The sequence below is a fragment of the Lepidochelys kempii genome, chromosome 3, assembly GCF_965140265.1.
Source record: "Lepidochelys kempii isolate rLepKem1 chromosome 3, rLepKem1.hap2, whole genome shotgun sequence".
Lineage (NCBI taxonomy): Eukaryota > Metazoa > Chordata > Testudines > Cheloniidae > Lepidochelys > Lepidochelys kempii.
Window position 1 is genome coordinate 154683354 of NC_133258.1, and position 17458 is coordinate 154700811.

At 42.0% G+C, this 17458-nt stretch overlaps 1 protein-coding gene across 6 annotated transcripts in view; it reads left to right on the forward strand.

The window, feature by feature from the left end:
• TOGARAM2 (TOG array regulator of axonemal microtubules 2) overlaps window positions 1-7722 on the forward strand; it is a 96231-nt gene extending 88509 nt beyond the window's left edge. For all 6 annotated transcript variants that reach the window (XM_073338625.1, XM_073338630.1, XM_073338629.1 and 3 more), the window contains 2 exons: window positions 4355-4441; window positions 6941-7722. In XM_073338625.1, the coding sequence (XP_073194726.1) occupies window positions 4355-4441; window positions 6941-7191 (338 nt within the window). In that variant the 3' untranslated portion in view covers window positions 7192-7722. The remainder of the gene's footprint in view (window positions 1-4354; window positions 4442-6940) is intronic.
• The last annotated feature ends 9736 nt before the right edge of the window (window positions 7723-17458 follow it).

Consider the following 17458-nt stretch of genomic DNA (forward strand, 5'->3'; position numbering starts at 1 on the left):
AATCTCACATTGGTACCTTCTTTGCGTTTTGTGAAATCTGCAATGAAAGTGTTCTTAAAATGAACAACATGTACTGGACCATAATCCGAGACTGCTATAATATGAAATATATGGCAGAATGCAGGTATAACAGAGCAGGGGACATATAATTCTCTCCCAAGGAGTTCAGTCACAAATTTAATTTAATGCATTATTTTTTAACGAGCATCATTAGCATGGAAACATGTCCTCTGGAATGGTGGCCGAAGCATGAGGGGCATACGAATGTTTAGCATAGCTGTCACCTACATACCTTTAAGTGCCAGCTACAAAAGTGCCATGCAAATGCCTGTTCTCACTTTCAGGTGACATTGTAAACAAGAAACGAGCAGCATTATCGCCTGTAAATGTAAACAAACTTGTTTATCTTAGCAATTGGCTGAACAAGAAGTAGGACTGAATGGACTTGTAGGCTCAAAAGTTTTACATTGTTTTGTTTCTTGAGTAGAATCATAGAATCATAGAATATCAGAGTTGGAAGGGACCTCAGGAGGTCATCTAGTCCAACCCCCTGCTCAAAGTGCATTTATGTAACAAAAAAAATCTACATTTGTAGGTTGCACTTTCACGACAGAGATTGCACGACAGTATTTGTATGAGCTGAATTGAAAAATGTTTTTTTGATTACAAATATTTGCACTGTAAAAATGATAATCAAAAATAAAAGGAGTACTTGTGGCACCTTAGAGACTAACCAATTTATTTGAGCATAAGCTTTCGTGAGCTACAGCTCACTTCATCGGATGAAGCTCCATTGAAGATCTGATGAAGTGAGCTGTAGCTCACGAAAGCTTATGCTCAAATAAATTGGTTAGTCTCTAAGGTGCCACAAGTACTCCTTTTCTTTTTGCGAATACAGACTAACACGGCTGTTACTCTGAAACCAATCAAAAATAATATATACTTTGATTTCAATTATAACACAGAATACAATATATATGAAAATGTAGAAAAACATCCAAAATATTAATACATTTCAATTGGTATTCTAGTGTTTAACAGGGCAATTAAAACAGTGATTAATCGCAATTAATTTTTTTTAGTTAATCGCGTGAGTTAACTGCAATTAATCAACAGCCCTAATTGGGATTGTGGTGGCAAACCCTGTAGGGTGAATCAGGCCCCTTGTCTTTAAATATTGTCATCTTCACAGTTAAAAAATCGTGCTTTACAACTTTCGTAGCCTACAGGAGGTAAGTTGTGTGCATGCCCCAATCACGCTGCTAACTCCTATATCTTGGACCCTAGATGCAGTTGGGAAACTCTGGTTGTTCACAGGCATCAAAATATGAATTTTAGACAGGATTTTCCCATCTACCACCTTTGATGATCCTGGTAGCAATGCAAAGTGCTTACAAAATTGCTCAGTTGCCTATCTTAAAATCATTGCTCTTGAGACCAAAAATCCACCTGGAAACAAACTGAATTGGCTCTGAATAATCCCCAGCACCATTTATCTACCTTTACTTTGACATCTAGCTTGGAGAGTCCCCAGTTTTTGTCTGAAGGCCATAAGTGGCCCTGTACCTTTTCCTGTCTATTATCAGTGAACAGAACACAACATTCATCACCATTTAAGGACCCAGCATGATAGGTTGGGGGCTAATCAGGCCTTTATGGTGATGGGGCCTAGAAAATGGAATTTGATCTTCCCTGGCGTCCATCTCTCCCCACTTTTACAACACTTTAAACCTTTCTATTCCAGAGGATTTTTTTTGTGTTTGTTTTTTAATTTGATCCCCACTTTGTCCTGTAACCAAGAGACTGTTTTTCCTTATACATGCATTCCGATAGTGCTTAGATATGCTCCAGATGAACTCAGGGCCCCATTGTATTAGGTGCTGTGCAAACATAGCTAGAGACAGTCCCTGTCCCAAAAAGCTTACAGTATAAATAGACAAGACAGACAAACGGTGAGAGAAAGGGAGTATCATTATCTTCATTTTACAGGTGGGCAACTGAGGGCCTTTCTACACACCAGAATGCCCTGATTTAACTAAATCGGGTTCTAAATCGATGGAGTCAAACTGGGACAATTCCTTGGTGTGGACACTTAAATCGGTTTGAGTGGCTAACATTGATTTGGGCTTATTTCACTTTGTTACAGGACATTGGACTGGGGGAGAATTTCAAAGGCACAAATGACAGGTGACTAATTCCCATAGGAGGTCAATGGGAGTTGGGAGCCTAACTCTTCTCTGTGCCTTTGAAAACCTCATTCTAGATGGACCACTGGTCTGATCTGGTGTGGAAAGTCCAGTATATACCTATGATTTTTTTTAAACCCCTTGGCTGGTTTTACTTGTTAAGCTTTTACAGGGAGGCTTTTATATTTGTTTTATATATTTTATATTTGTTTTAAGTCATTTTTACTATGCTTTATATAGCGCCTTGAGCCCTTCTGCCAGGATAAATCACAGGGAAGGACTCCTCATTATACCAAAGAGTACTAATAAGCATCGTGTTAATGATATAACACCAGGTGTCCAAGGGAGATTCCTTCTAAGGAGGCTGGCACTGCTGTACTGAAAATGACATGAGAATGCAAAGGATTCATCTCATTGTGTTTACTACTGTGGCTAACACTGAGCTGCCGGTCTTGCAACCAGTAAACCAATCTAGCATTTATTGGACAGAGTCAAAGCTGAGTTACTGAAAATAGCATCACCTACTGCATTGCTTTCTCACTCCCAGCCTCCATTTAAAGGTGCCCTGTGCTGCAGACAGTTCTGAGGTAAAGCTTGTATAAATTGGTTGTTGACTCTTGCAAGCTTGCACTGTTTCAAAATATACAGCCTGTTCCAAATTTTTAATTCAAAAGAGAGCATTGCCTGTATACTGAGCACCTTACAAAATGAAGGGGTCCCAACAATAGTTTTGATGGTGAATGGAAAAGCTTTATTGAGATCAAAACTAATAACTAATATTTTGCAATGCTAGAACACCTTTCACATCAGGATTTCAAAGCAATTGTTTCAAAGCAGCAACTGACATGTAAACGTCTCTGAGTGGAACGTCGCAACTATTTAACAGCACATATCAATACCACACAACAGTTTAGGGCTGGAAGTGAAACATCTATTTGGAATTTTTGATGGACAAAATATAATTACCAGTGTTGGAATTTAGCCAGAGCTCCAGTGCCAATTACCCCAACTGTCTGCTTGCAAAAAGTACAGAGTGATCATTAATGACCGCGGTGTTATGTCTCATACAAAAGATGGCACCTAAACAATACTGTGCCCTTAAAACTGTGTTCGGGCTTTGGCTCAGTGCTAGGGTGGCCAGACAGCAAGTGTGAAAAATCGGGACAGGGTGGGGAGTAATAGGCACCTATATAAGACAAGGCCCCAAAAAATCGGGACTGTCCCTATAAAATTGGGACATCTGATCACCCTACTCAGTGCTAGGGTGACCAGCTTTCCCGATTTTATAGGGGCTGTCCCGATTTTGGGGTCTTTTTCTTAAATAAGCTCCTATTACCCCGCACCCCCGTCCCGATTTTTCACACTTGATGTCTGGTCACCCTACTCAGTGCTGATACAGAAGGAAACATGTTACCTACCGACCTATCCGCCTCACTTTCTATGGCATCTAGATATTCCATCGAGGTAGCTCATCCAAATACTACCATTCAAAAACAATTCTGCCTAGCTTGGCAGAACTAACTATTGTAGGTCACTTTGTGCAATAGTTTTAAAACAACAGCCAGGATTCTACATCAATCACAAGCTGTGGATAAAGAATTAAAAACACATTTGACAACCAAATATTGGGAAATCAGTTCTTTTAACCTCCCTGCCAAGATCTGAGTTATGGGGTCTTTTTTTCTCTCTTTCTGCAATGGCTCTTGATATCACAAGCACCTAAGACAGTTGCAGATGTCGGTGGTGATCAGATAATTTGTTCTTGCAGAGACAACACAGAATCTTGTGATGAGCTCTTGGCAGGTAAGTGAAGGAGGAACTGATTTTAAATTTTCACAGTTGTTCACTGAGTGTAAAAGTTACCTCTCTGCAGAAATACAACACGAGGCCTATGTGCCACTTACATCCCATTTAAACTGTGAGGGACTGATTTAGCTGTAGGGGGTTGGAGTTGTGCTAGCACTCTACACACTGGTGAATTTCACACATGCTGATGTGGGATCAGGATCTTTTGTTCTGAATTTGAAACCATCCCACGTTAACATCAAGAGAAGATTAAATGTCCCCCATATTCTCTTAAATTTGCTGTATTTTAGAAGGTGCAAATATTTTCTTTGCTTACAAGAAAGAGGAAACAAGGATCATGAATGTCTCTCTGTCCCTTTCAGATAATGCATTGCTTTTACAAGTATTTGCCAGCAGAGTGCATTTCATCAGTGGTCGAGCCATGCAGGACATCACGGAACACCTGTCAGGTAACAAACCGCTCAGCTGAACTGGACTTTTCATGGTTCATTTGGATTAAACTCAAAAAAGACTCTTGGGAAATGACAGATGTGAGGAAATCCCTATGCATTAACAAAGCTATAGCCCGTGGAACAGCAGGGGGCACTGGGTCTGTTCCTGTGCAGTCAATTACACCTGTGTAAAAAGTGCTTGTAAAATGCTCCTGCTCTGATCTGGTCATGTATCACATATGCTTTGCACAGGTGTAAATGACTGTACAAGATGCAAGGCAGTGGAGCATTGGGCTTTCAGAGTCTAGTTATGAATCATTGATGGGAGGTCTCAAAATTCTCTCCTAAGAAAGAGAAACTAAAAATATTCCGGCTGCCTCCTGAATGTTTTTGAAAGGGCAGCAGTGTCAGATCACAGCTAGGCCCACAGCTGCTGCTTCCTTAGGCAAATGTCTATCCCTGACAGTCTACAAACACCCACACCCAGCTATGGAACATTTTGTAGTCACTGATATTTTGCTATTCTCGGAGTCTGTTTTGCCTTTCTCACAAAGAGCTCTGGGGGAGGAGTTCTCTTGTGGCAAACATTTTGGGCTAGATCCCACAAAAGCTGGGACTACCAGCATGAGTGCAGACTGTTCATGTGAATAATGGTTGTTGCAAGGATGTACCTTGCTGGAGGTGTGAGCAGGCAATTCCTTCCTGACCCTGCAGGCTATCGGCTTCTACCCAGAAGCATGACATTGCATTTCCATTATTTCAATGTGTGTAAGTATAGTTTTATTTCCACATCAGCTGAATCCTACAAGCTAATAATGCTGCTATTTCTTGACCTATAGTCACAGCTTATGTCCAGTGGCAGCCAAGAAATGGTAAAATTGATCTTCTCAACATACACTGAAAGCAGCCTAATTATAGCCTTGCTTTAATTAGGGCTCAAACTACTGTTAATTATTCCAGCTTCTTTTAATCCAAGGTTTAATACGGTTTGCTTGTTCATTACGACTCTCTTAAGGGCATCCATATCCATGGCAAACCTAACAGGGCCTTTAAAGGTAATTTGCATAAAGTAAATCTCTCTACACACAGAATTGAATTCTACAGCAATTTAATCTCTTTTTGCAAATAAAGCATTTAAATATAAATTGGGGCCAGTTTAGAAAGAGCAGATGTTCCCTCTGGGATTTATTGGGAACAGGCAGTTCTCTTTTCTAAACTCCATGGTGGCCACTATATTTAATAGCATCTGTGCTCTAATTATCTCTTGTTTAATGAGGGACTGTAACCCTTTGCTGATTTATTACAGTTGTTTAAGTATTATTTAAGGCTGATTTTTTTAAAAAGTGAATTTTTATGCTGGTGAAAGGTGCCAGACTTATGATGCTGGGAATATGAAATCGCTTTAACCACAGAATAGCAATGTATGCTTCCCTCACACTATCACCAGATAATATGCCTCAATTTACCTCTATCAGACTGATGAGAATTCAGTCTCCAGGTCATATCAGTTCTTGGCCTCTCTGTGGAAACTGCCAGCAAAGATGCCAGGTAGTGTCAGGTTTTTGTTTGTTTTTAATGTTGCCATCTATCCAATTCGGAAAGTAAATTGAAATCTCATCTCAGGAAGGGTTAAAAGAAAATTGTCTAGTGGTTAGGGCTTTATCCTTGCATTTGGAAGACCTGGGTTTAATTCCCTGTTTCACTACAACCTTTGTGTGATCTGGGCAAGTCACTTATGCTCTATCTGTGCCTCAGTTTCCTCTCTGTAAAATGGGTATAATAGTACTTTCCTACATCACAGGTGTGTTGTGGGGATAAACCTATTAAAGATTATCAGGCATCCAGACACTGTGATCATGGTGGCTATATTAGTACCTTAGATAGCTAAACATCTTGAAACTTGGAACAGTCATTCATTATGAGTCACTAAGTACAAGAAAAATCTCAAATTAGACCTTCCCATCAGAAGCACCAATAGATCATCCATCTCTCTGATCAGATTTTAGTCCCCTGTAGGCTAGAATTTTGAAGTTTAGAGCAGACATTCATTATGGGCCACTGAGCACAAGGAAACTCCAAATTAGACCTTTGTTTTTTCATCAGAGTTCACCAAAAGGTCAACAGTGTCTCTTATTGGAGTTCAACCATTCAAGTGCCCTTTTGAACTATAATCTTGAAATTTGGTACAGCTATTTTAGACAGCTGATTACTGGAAATAGAAATTTGACACTTCTATCATATGTTATCAAAGGTTCATCTGTCCAACAGTTTACAAGAATTATATTAATTACTTCTTTAGGGCTGTCATGTTAAGAATGAGGCCTCTGATTTGGAGAAATTAAGGTAATTTGAGGTCAATAGTTCTATTTAATGGATAATATCATTTCAGTTTGCTTATAGAGAATTTTACCGTTTGCATTCAGATTCCAGACAGAACTCAGAAATAGATTTGAGGAACTAAAAATAAAGATGGGCTTCCACCTTGATTGTTAAGATGCTTTATCTTCTGTCCTGCAGCGCTTGTAGCTTCTGTATACCCTCGGAAACCCCAGGCTGTGGAACGTCACACCCTGCCTGTTCTCTGGTATTTCTTGAACAACATGATCGGAAATGGGGTGTTACCTGGTAGGAGTGGGAATGTCAGGACTGTGGTCTGCAAGCTTGCTAAAAGCCTGTACAAAGAGATGGGACGCAGCCTAGAGGATCATGCTTCCAGCCAACCACAACATGCAATAAAATCCCTCCGGGACCTTTTAGAACTCCAGTGAAGGAGGCCCAGTAGCCTTCAGGACAGTTTACAGTGTGGCACTTGATGGGGTGGATAAATGAAGTGGTGGACATTATACTGGCAATGATTTTATTCTATGTGTTTTTGGAGAAAGGAATAAGTTTATAGATCCAGATGTATATAGTATATTTTGCAGTAGAATTAAACAAATCATGTATTTTTATAAGGTTTTATTTCCTGAACTTTTGTTCCTGAGAGGTTTTACATAGATTTTTTAAAAACAAGAATTATGTATAAATGTTGTGATTTGTAATTGTGTAAAAAAGAAAATAATGTATTTATACACAGGCACATTTAGGAAGGCAGAGATGGGCCTTAGACACGGGGGGGGTGGATGAGTGGGCCCCAGAAGCAAGAGTGAGAGGCAAATACTGCAGGCTGAGAAAATAAATTGAGTGAGGAAGAGAGAACTATGCTGCCCCTAGGACACAAAGGGTATGTCTACATTGGAGCTGGGAGATTTGCACTAGTGGGGCTCAAGCTAGCATGCTAAAAATAACAGTGTGGACCTTGCAGCTCAGGCTGGAGCTTGGGATCTGAAGCCTACCTGTCCCTCTAGGCTTGAGAGTCCAAGCTGCTACCCAAGCCACAATGTCAACACTTCTATTTTTAACACACTTGTTAGAGTGTCACTAGCATGAGTTTGCCTACCTGGGCTGAGAGGCTCGCTCTTAGCCATAGTATAGACATACCAATAAGCTTGTGGAAAGGGGGTAAAGGAGAGAGAGAGAGGTGGGGCTCTGGAAGCAGAAAAAGTGACCCGGGTGTATATCCAGATCTGAAAAATTGAGCACTCCTACACACATTCACACAACCTTGAAAGGCAGAGGGAAAGAAAGGAGGAGATATATGGGACCCTGAACACAGGCAGAGTGAGGCACATGGGGCCCATGAGAGCAGATAAATAGAAGGACCTTGAAAATGGGGCCTTGCCCATTAAGTCAGAAGGCCAAAGAGCAGCACAGAAGGACCCAGCCAATGAGGTCCATGAGTCTGAGAATTTTAAATTTCTTTATTTTTTTCATACAAGTTGTCTAACTTGTTGTTGCATTCTGTATTATCTTTCTGTGAATTACCCTTCATCCCCCATCACCGAGGTCTTTTATTACAGTAAAGAATGGGTGAAATGATTCAAACCTTCTGAAGTGTTTTAGATTAACTTAGAACTGCATATGAAATGTAGTGTAAATGTAATGTTCTAGAGCACCAGGAACTCAGAATCTTCTGGAACATTCTAGTGCACTCTCTGAGCCAGGAACCTAGTTCTGAAACATTACGGAGTGCCCTGGAACTGACCATCTTCAGAAAACTTCTAACAGCATCCAGGAATTTAGTATCTTCTGAGGTGTTCTACAGCACCTTAGAACTTGGAATTTTGGAAGATTGTTCAAAAAGTCAGGTGAAAATGGCATAGGCTTAGTGTGGTGTGTAATTGTTCTTTAGAGAAGGAGCAAGGCACTGCAGAGAACACCAAATGCCAAAATGTTGAACAGAGGCTTCTGTGGGGGAGGGATACTGTTAAAGAATGACCTGAGTTAAATAAGCAAAGCCTGCATTACATTTACTCCTTCAAGCAACTTGAGCTTGTTCACTACGCAGAGCTTATTTTAAAGTTTTGGGGGTTTTTTAGGGGTAGCATCTTCTGAGATCCCCTGTTTCTCCCTCCTTCAAACTCAAAGTGCTCTCTCCTCACAGTTCCCCTCCCTTTAGGCACACCTCCCTCTAGAGCCCTTCACTGCTGAATAAATGTTCTTTGTTTTAGCTTCTTCTTCAGCTTCTCTCTAGCCCCTGTGGATATAGTGGGAAGTTTTTGTACTTAAGAGAAAAGAAGCTTTTGTGTATAGCAAAAGAACCCCTCCCCCCCCCCAGTCAGTTTTATTTGTTCAGTTGTAGGGTTCATGGAGTCCAATTAAAAGATAATTTATGTAACCAGCTCTTAATGTGCTACTGGCCTAGAGTGTTGCTTATGTGTATATTGTTTCACAGGGTTGATGGGAATAAAGTGTTTCCTGTCGGTATGTTGGTTCTGTCTGGTAGGGTTTTTGTGTCAGCTGTTTCACCATATGATGGGAACTCAGAACACAGAATGACCCAGTTTTGCCCCTGCTGACAAGGGGGCTCTGTGCCTTACAGAAGATGGAGCAGGGGTGCTCCCTGGTGAACAGTGGGCTAACTGCAGCTCCGCTTCTCCCTCCTCTTGAACAGGAGAACATGTGGAATACAACTGAAGTGGTTGCTTGGGAAACAGAAGAGACAAAATGCTTTTGGGAAAGTTGGGAATGGGATCCCCACCCAGGATACTAGGACTGGCACAAAGCTAAACGATGTGTTTCCTGTTTCCTTTCTGCATTTGTCAATTTATGCTTATTGTAATTTTATTACAGTAGCACCTAGAGGCCCCAACTAACATCAGAGGCCTATTGTGCTAGGTACAGCATGAACATGTGACATCCCTGGCTCACAATCTACATAATCAAGACCAAGGGTGGGGGAGTAGGAGGTACAAAGAGGTGAAGTGACTTGCCAGAGGTCAAACATCAGATCAGTGGCCAAACTGGTAACAGAACTGGAATCGCCTGATTCAGTGGCCAGGGGCCAATACACTAACCCACCCTACCTTTCTTGTTAGAACATTAATCCTTGAGGAGAAGATCCTGCTGACTGCAAATGCTTTTTCTGCTGAGTCGTTACACCAATTTACAGAACCCTCCCTGGGCTTTAGGGCCAACCTTGAGGCTCTCCCAGTCTATTTCACTGAGGTACATCACAGATGCTAATCCACTGTGGCTCCTGGAGGCTAGATGCAGACTGAATGCCCCACTTTCACCACCCTGCTAGTTCAGCAATGGAGTGATGCATTGACAGTGGCCACAGATAGCAACTTACATGCCATCCTGCTAGCCAAAGGTAAGAGCTGTTGTCATGATAAGGGAGTAAAATGGCTCTAAAAAATAGGGTGAGGAAAACTCCAGTACTCTGCTCTTTGGGTTGGGACCAAGCACAGGGAGGGGCAGGCTAATGTTCAGATGCCAGGGTGGGGATAGAGTTGTCTTGACTCTTTATTTTGTTTGTTTTCTTGTTTGGGGGAGTATTTTTACTCTGTAATAGGGATTTGAAAGACAAAGGTGAATGAATTGAAGACTGGGATCAAGGGATGCACAATATAGTAGTACATTGCTAATCCACTACAAACCTCATCATTCCTCCCAGAAATTGCTACTCTCTCCTTAGCAAACAGCAGCTATTTAGGGCCTGATTTTCAGACAGCTTAGGGTATGCAGTCACATGTCCAGTTTGTGTGCACAGTTACAGTGAAGCTTGTGCTATGCAATTAAGGTAGTGGTGCCCAAATCCATCCAACTGCTTATGAGCCCCGTTACCTGATTTGCACATGCAACTGCAGAATCCTCAGTGCATGTGAGATTTCAACAGTAGAACCTGCCAGAGCCAAGGGGACCTTTGGGGAGCAGAGGAGAAGGCAGATAGAGAGCAAAGTGAAGAACTGATAGGGGGAGGGAAATGAGAATAATGTGTCCAGGCTGGGAAGGATGGTGGGGCAGAGACACGCACTTGAGAGGGGAGTAAATATTGAGGATGTGGTTTGGGGACTTGAGAAGGCTGGGAAAAAGAGGAAAATTTTGAAAGTGTTGAAAGGAGAGAAATGGTAGGTGGGAAATGAGCGGAATGGAGGCTGGTGACCTCAGACAGAACATTTTCATGTCTTATTCAATCCAAATGACGTCTAGAGTGCAGGGAGAGGAGCACAGATGGGCAAGACCTGGGAAGTGGACTTATTTTCCAACTCTGCTGCTGAAGGTGAAGTAGCACCCTGTAAACAACCCCCTGTGCTGCCTCTCTGAAATGCTGCGAGAGCTGGAGCAAATGATTCTGGGGTGCATCAGAATGGGACTGGTTGCAAGTGGCTGAACATGCAGTATCTGTGGAATGGGGTATGTATATAGAATGTACTGGATCTGACTGAAAGCCAGCTGTTAGAAACTTGTCTCTCCACTTGGGGGAGAGACTGCATTGAGCGAGCTATTTTCATCCTTGTTATATAATGGCTGGAAATGAAGGTGCTGTTGTCTCTACCAAATTCCTGCCAGTTGACATTGAATTCTGATACTGCAATAAAGCCTTTGATGTCACTTGATTTAAGCAGAGGTAGGAAAACAGTGACAGATAAAATTAGAGCTGACTGGAATCTTGGAAACGTTTGCCGCATAGTTGAACGGTGCCCCTGTGTTCGGAGCCTCAGCTGAGAAGCCAATAACTCAGTGGGTTTGGACCATGAGCTCCCTCACCTCATCCTCCAAAGTAGTGCCCAAGGAACAGGGTTTGAGCCACAAAAGGGGGAAGTGGGTTATGGGAGGAGCCTGCATTGCCTGTGGTAATACCTTTTCTGTGGATAAATGGAGGCCTTCAGTCCCCCTGCTCCAGTCAGGCAGCACCTTTCACTTTTTAGTGAAGAAAAGAAAAACACTTCCCTGGGTTTTGCCCGTATTTGAAATAGCTGTGAATCTGCAGGCCATCTATTTTTGTTACTACCTGCCATCCCCTTCAGGAAGTGCATGCCAGCCAGTTTGTGGGGCACTTTGTGTTCAAAGCCCTGACATTCGAGTAATTGCAGCTCAGCAATGACAGCTCCATTATTATCATCTTCCCACAATTTACCTTAGCTACAGCCAAGCTGGAAACGTCTCTCTGCTAAGGAAAAAATAAAATCAGGCTTTTGACAATCTATTGACACCTCATAAAAATGAATCCCTAAGGTGTGTGATCCCAGTGTGACACTGTGGCCAAAAGAAATAACGCGATCCTGGGATGCATAAATGGAGGAATCTAAAGTAGGAGCAGAAAGATTATTTTATCTTTGTATTTGGCACTGTATTTGACCTGCACGCAGTATTAAAGGTGTGGGCATACCATGGATTTATATGGTGGCATTATGATATTTTCTGTTTTATTATCGATCCCTTTCCTAATGGTTCCTAACTTTCTGTTAGCTTTTTTTGACTGCTGCTGCACATTGAGCAGAAGTTTTCAGAGAACTATCCACGATGACTCCAACATCTTTCTTGAGTGGTAACAGCTTATTTAGATCCCATTATTTTGTATGTATAGTTGGAATTATGTTTTCCAAAGTGCATTACTATGCATTTATCAATGCTGAATTTTATCTGCCATTTCGTGGCCCAATCATGCAGTTTTGTGAAATCCCTTTATAACTCTTCACAGACAGCTTTGTACATAACTGTCTTAAATAATTTTGTATCTTCTGAAAACTTTGCCCCCTGACTGTTTACCCCTTTTTACCGATCATTTATGAATATATTGAACAGCACTGGTCACAGTACAGAACCTTAAGGGACTCCAATGTTTACCTCTCTCCCCTGTGAAAACTGACCATTTATTCCTACCCTTTCTTGCCTATCTTTTAAGCAGTTACTGATCCATGAGAGGACCATCCCTGTTATTCCACGACTATCTATTTTACTTTTGAGTCTTTGGTGAGGGACGTTGTCAAAGGCGTACTGAAAGTCCAAGAATACTATAGTCACTAGAATCACCCTTGTCCACATATTTGTTTAATGCCTCAAATCATTCTAATAGATTGTCGAGGCATGATTTCCCTTTAAGTAAGCCATCCTGACTCTTCCTCAACATATCATGTTCATTTGTGTGTCTGATAATTCTGTTCTTTAGTCCACTTTTAATCAATTTGCCCAGTACTAAGTTAGGCTTACTGGCCTGTAATTGCTAGAATTGCCTCTAGAGCTTTTTAAAAAAAATCTATCTGCCAGTCATCTGGTACAGAGGCTGAGTTGCATATCACAGTTAGTAGTAGTGCTACAGTTTCATATCTGAGCTCTTTCAGAACTCTTGGGTCCTGGGGATTTACTACTATTTAATTTATCAGTTTGTTCCAAAACCACCTCTATTGACACACCAAATCTAGGACAGTTCCTCAGATTTGTCACCTAAATGGAATGGCTCAGGTATGGAAATCTCCCTCTCATCCTCTGCAGTGAAGATCTATGCAAAGAATTCATTTAGCTTCTCTGCAACAGCCTTGTCTTCCTTGAGTGCTCCTTGAGTGCTCCTCAATCTTCCATTGTCCCCACTGATTGGTTGGTTGGCTTGCTGCTTCCAATGTGCTTACAAAAATTGCAGTGAGTTTGTGTCTTCTGCTAGTTGCTCTTCAAATTCTTTTTTTGGCCCTGCCTAATTATACTTTTATGCTTGACTTTTGAAGTTTGTGCCCTTCTGATGATGCTTTAGCTGAGGATGTTTCAGTGCAAATTACTAAATTGGTCTTTCATCAATAAATAATTTGCCAAATTCATCCCTGATGTAACTCCAGTGAGGTCAATTAATCTGACCCACTATCTCTTCGACTCATTGACTCTCCATCTTAAACTCTCTATCTCTCTCTTGTTTTGCCTATGCTTCTTTATTTCTATCCTCTAGGAATTATTTTAGAGACATTCTATAGCCTGAGTCATACAAGAGATCAGACTAGATGATCACATTGGTGCCTTCTGGCCTTCGAATCTATGAATTTATGTCTCTCTCTGCTATTATTCATTATTTAACCCTCTGACTGCATTATTTATTTGTGTCTTGGAAAAAGTGTACATGAAAGATCGTGCACTGAGTAAAACTATAAATATAGATAAAGATAGATATTTAAAATACCGGCATGTGTACTAGGTACCCAAACAAAATATTCAGATCTGAATCCCATAACATTGGGTGTCCTTCACCCAGTTCCGGATCACAGCCTACTCCTATTTGAATCTTGTACTTTGGGACTACCTCTGATGTGTACATACACAATAATAAACATTAAACATACATCAAAGGTAAAAGAGTATATCATCTATATGTGTGATACATAAAGGGGCGGTGGGAGCTCCCTTTTATGGACACCCAGCCAGCCAGTTAGCTATAAAATTCCTCTTAGTAGCTGTTCTCTATTTGCTTTACCTGTAAAGGGTTAACAAGCCCACAGGTAAAAGGAAAGGAATGGGCACCTGACCAAAAGAGCCAATGGGAGGCTCTTTTTATAATTGGGGGAAAAAACTTCCCTTTGTCTGTCTGTTGTGGCTCTCTGGGAAAAAGGGGAACCGGGAGCAGTTACGCTATGAGAAGCTTTAAGCCAGGTATGATCATAGAGCATCAGATCATACCTAGAACTACTATTTGGAACCCCCAAATGTGTGAGTAGATCATGAATGTTTAGAAAGACGTGATTAGGCTTATTTCTGTTTATTTCTTATGGCTAGTGAACTCCTCTGTGCTAACCCCAGATGCTTTGTTTGCTTGTAACCTTTAAGCTGAACCCCCAAGAAAGCTATTTTGGGTGCTTAATTTTTGGAATTGCTCTTTTAAAATCTAGCAAAAGCCTAAGTTCCAGATGTATTTTCTTTCTTTTTGTTTTTAATAAAATTTACCTTTTTAAAGAACAGGATTGGATTTTTAATTTCCTAGGAAGTTTGTGCATGTTGTTTAATTAGCTGGTGGCAACAGCTAATTTCCTTTGTTTTCTTTCTCAGCTCTTCCCCGGAGTGGTGGGGGTGGGGGTGAAAATGCTTGAGGGTACCCCACAGGGAGGAATTCCCAAGTGCGCCTTCCTGGGCTTCAAGGGGGTTTTGCATTTGGGTGGTGGCAGCCTTTACCAAGCCAAGGTCAGCTGGGCCGTAGTGGAGGGAAGCAGCTGGGCCAGTGGCTGGGTGTGTCTCTGCTCCCATCCCCAGCCTCGTCCCTGGGCTGGGGACAGAGCCGTGGCCCAGGGCCAAGAATGGGGATGGGGGCAGGAGTGGAACCACAGCCGGACTGCTGTGGGGGCCAGCAGCCAGGTGCATGGCCGGATGCAGAACAGCACCGAGGCGGGGGATGGGGCCAGGCACGGGGCCAGGAGCCAGGGCTGCAGCTGTGAGTGGGGCCAGAGCAGAGCTGGGTGGTGCTCCCTCCTTGCTCCCCCATGGGGACTGGCCCAGACCCGTCATGCTCCCCTCAGGGGGTGCGCCTGACAGTTTGGGGACCTCTGGTCTAGTTCCTTATTTTTAAAAAATTGTATTTGGTTTCATATTAGTTTAATTGGTAGCTATTGTTATCCGTATACCTTGGAAAAACCAGTTCATAACCCAGTGTGAACAATAACATCTTAATGCTAAAATCATGGCAGCCAGTTTCTGATGTTACAGGCAGGAGTGTGCCTGTGATATTTATAAATTAGGTTTTTTGAATCGCTCTGTTGAAACCTGTTGTATCTCCCATCAGTTATGGCCTTATCCTGACAGCTGCACACAGCCCAAGCAGGGATCGTTCATAGGTGGCAGAGAAGAATGGAATCCCCCATCCCAAATCCACACCGGTACTGACATGGTCAACATCACCAAGCTGGGAATTTATCTTCACAACAGCCCTCCGAGTCTTCCAGGAAAAACGGGAGTAGACAACACCTGCCCTTAAAAAAAAACAAACTAAGCAGGAAAAAGCCCCTTCAGGTCTTTATTTAATGTATCAGAGTAAAACAAAAATGAACATTTAAGGACTAGATTCTCAACTGGTATAAATGAGCGTAAGTCCGTTGACTTCAAGGCTTTTTTCCTCTCGCTGGGGATATGGCTTTTAGTTTTCAAAGGGGAAAGTGAAAGGCATTCATGGTGCATTGACCCCCTCCATCGATGATAGCATCATGAGTAGTGTTTGTGGAAATAGCAACATGGGTTGGGCTTTAGAGATGCAAAACTGAAAGCTGGGATGGTTTGGACCTGGGTCCTATTTTATGAGGAATGGGGAGAAAAAGAGGGCTTGGGAGGAATGGTTCCGGTGGCCAGTCTCTAGTCTTCAGGACTGTTATCTCTTGGCAGCACTTGTTTTAAGTCCTCTTAAATAGTAAGCCACAGAGCTGTAGCCCCATGCTATAGGGATGTCACCATCACCCCAGGTAGGCCGAGGAACAGTGCAGCCTGCATTAGGAGCAGCATCCCTATGCAGAAAGGGATCTAAATGGAGACCACAAAGGGATCCTGAATGTCTCCAGGATATTGTTATCTAACATTTAGTTAAAGATCAGGGAGCTGATTTTTGCTGGCCCCTTGGAGAGGTCCCTTAAAACAGGTTTTACTGTGTACTGGAGGGACACAGGGTGTCGGGGCACAACTACTCAGTCAAGGGGATTGGGAATTACAGCAACTGCCTAGATGTGCTTCCTGGCTTCCACGGTGCCTGAGATTTCCAATCTTCTTGTATGTCAAAGCCCAGTCCAACTATTTTGACCTTGTGAAGGTCGAGACAACGTGGCAGGGTTGGAAACTGAAAATCCGCTATTTCTCAGCAGAGCCAGTACAGTTCAGGCAGATGCAATCTGATCTTTTCCCACTCTCTCTTGCCAATAGTCGACAGCACAGACTTTTCATCCTTCCTCCTTGTTCAGAGACCCTCTGCTGAGGTGGTAACCTACAGATTACTCCCTTTTGCAGAATGGTTTCTGTGAAGTGAGACTGCTGCTGGGTAGGAGACAAAGCAATGAGGATGGGTTCAGCAAACCTATTTCGAGTAGGACTCTAGGTTAGGACCTAAACCAAGAAGTCTTTAAAATTATAACCACCATCCTTAATACTGGAATTTACTTAAAATATCAGGTGATCCTGGGAGACCATTTCAGTACCATGTGCATTGCATTGTTCCCTGGAGACACAAACCCATGCTTTTAATTGGTATTTACATGGGAGCACAGCTGTTCAGACCTGCCAAAAATATCTTGTATTTTTATATGTGGCACACAAAATGTTTGTATGAGTCATTGTACTTCAGAAGACATCCTTGCAGTGAAAACTGAGATTCCACTAATGTAGGGGAAACTGTTACAGGAGCAGATCACTTACCAGATCTCATAAGAGAAGACAATTTCCAGGAAAAATACTGAAGTTTTTCAATAAGAAGACTGTATTATCCAATTTTTTATTTGCCATATTCTTTTCTGGATTATTTTAGTTTGCCTCTACTAGATCCTCTGTAACAGGTGGCAATTTATTTGCTATGTGGATTGTTGTCCTAGCAGAAAGGTTTAATGATCAGAGTAGAGAACTTTTCTGTGCTTTTGTGTATCCCCTCTTTAAATTGGGGATAATGCTTACTTGCACCCCATCATTTTTGTGAAGTTTAGTATGTGTGTATTGTGATAGACCCCAGGCCAGTTGGGTACAGCAGAGTAGTAGAAGGCAGATATGCTGGCC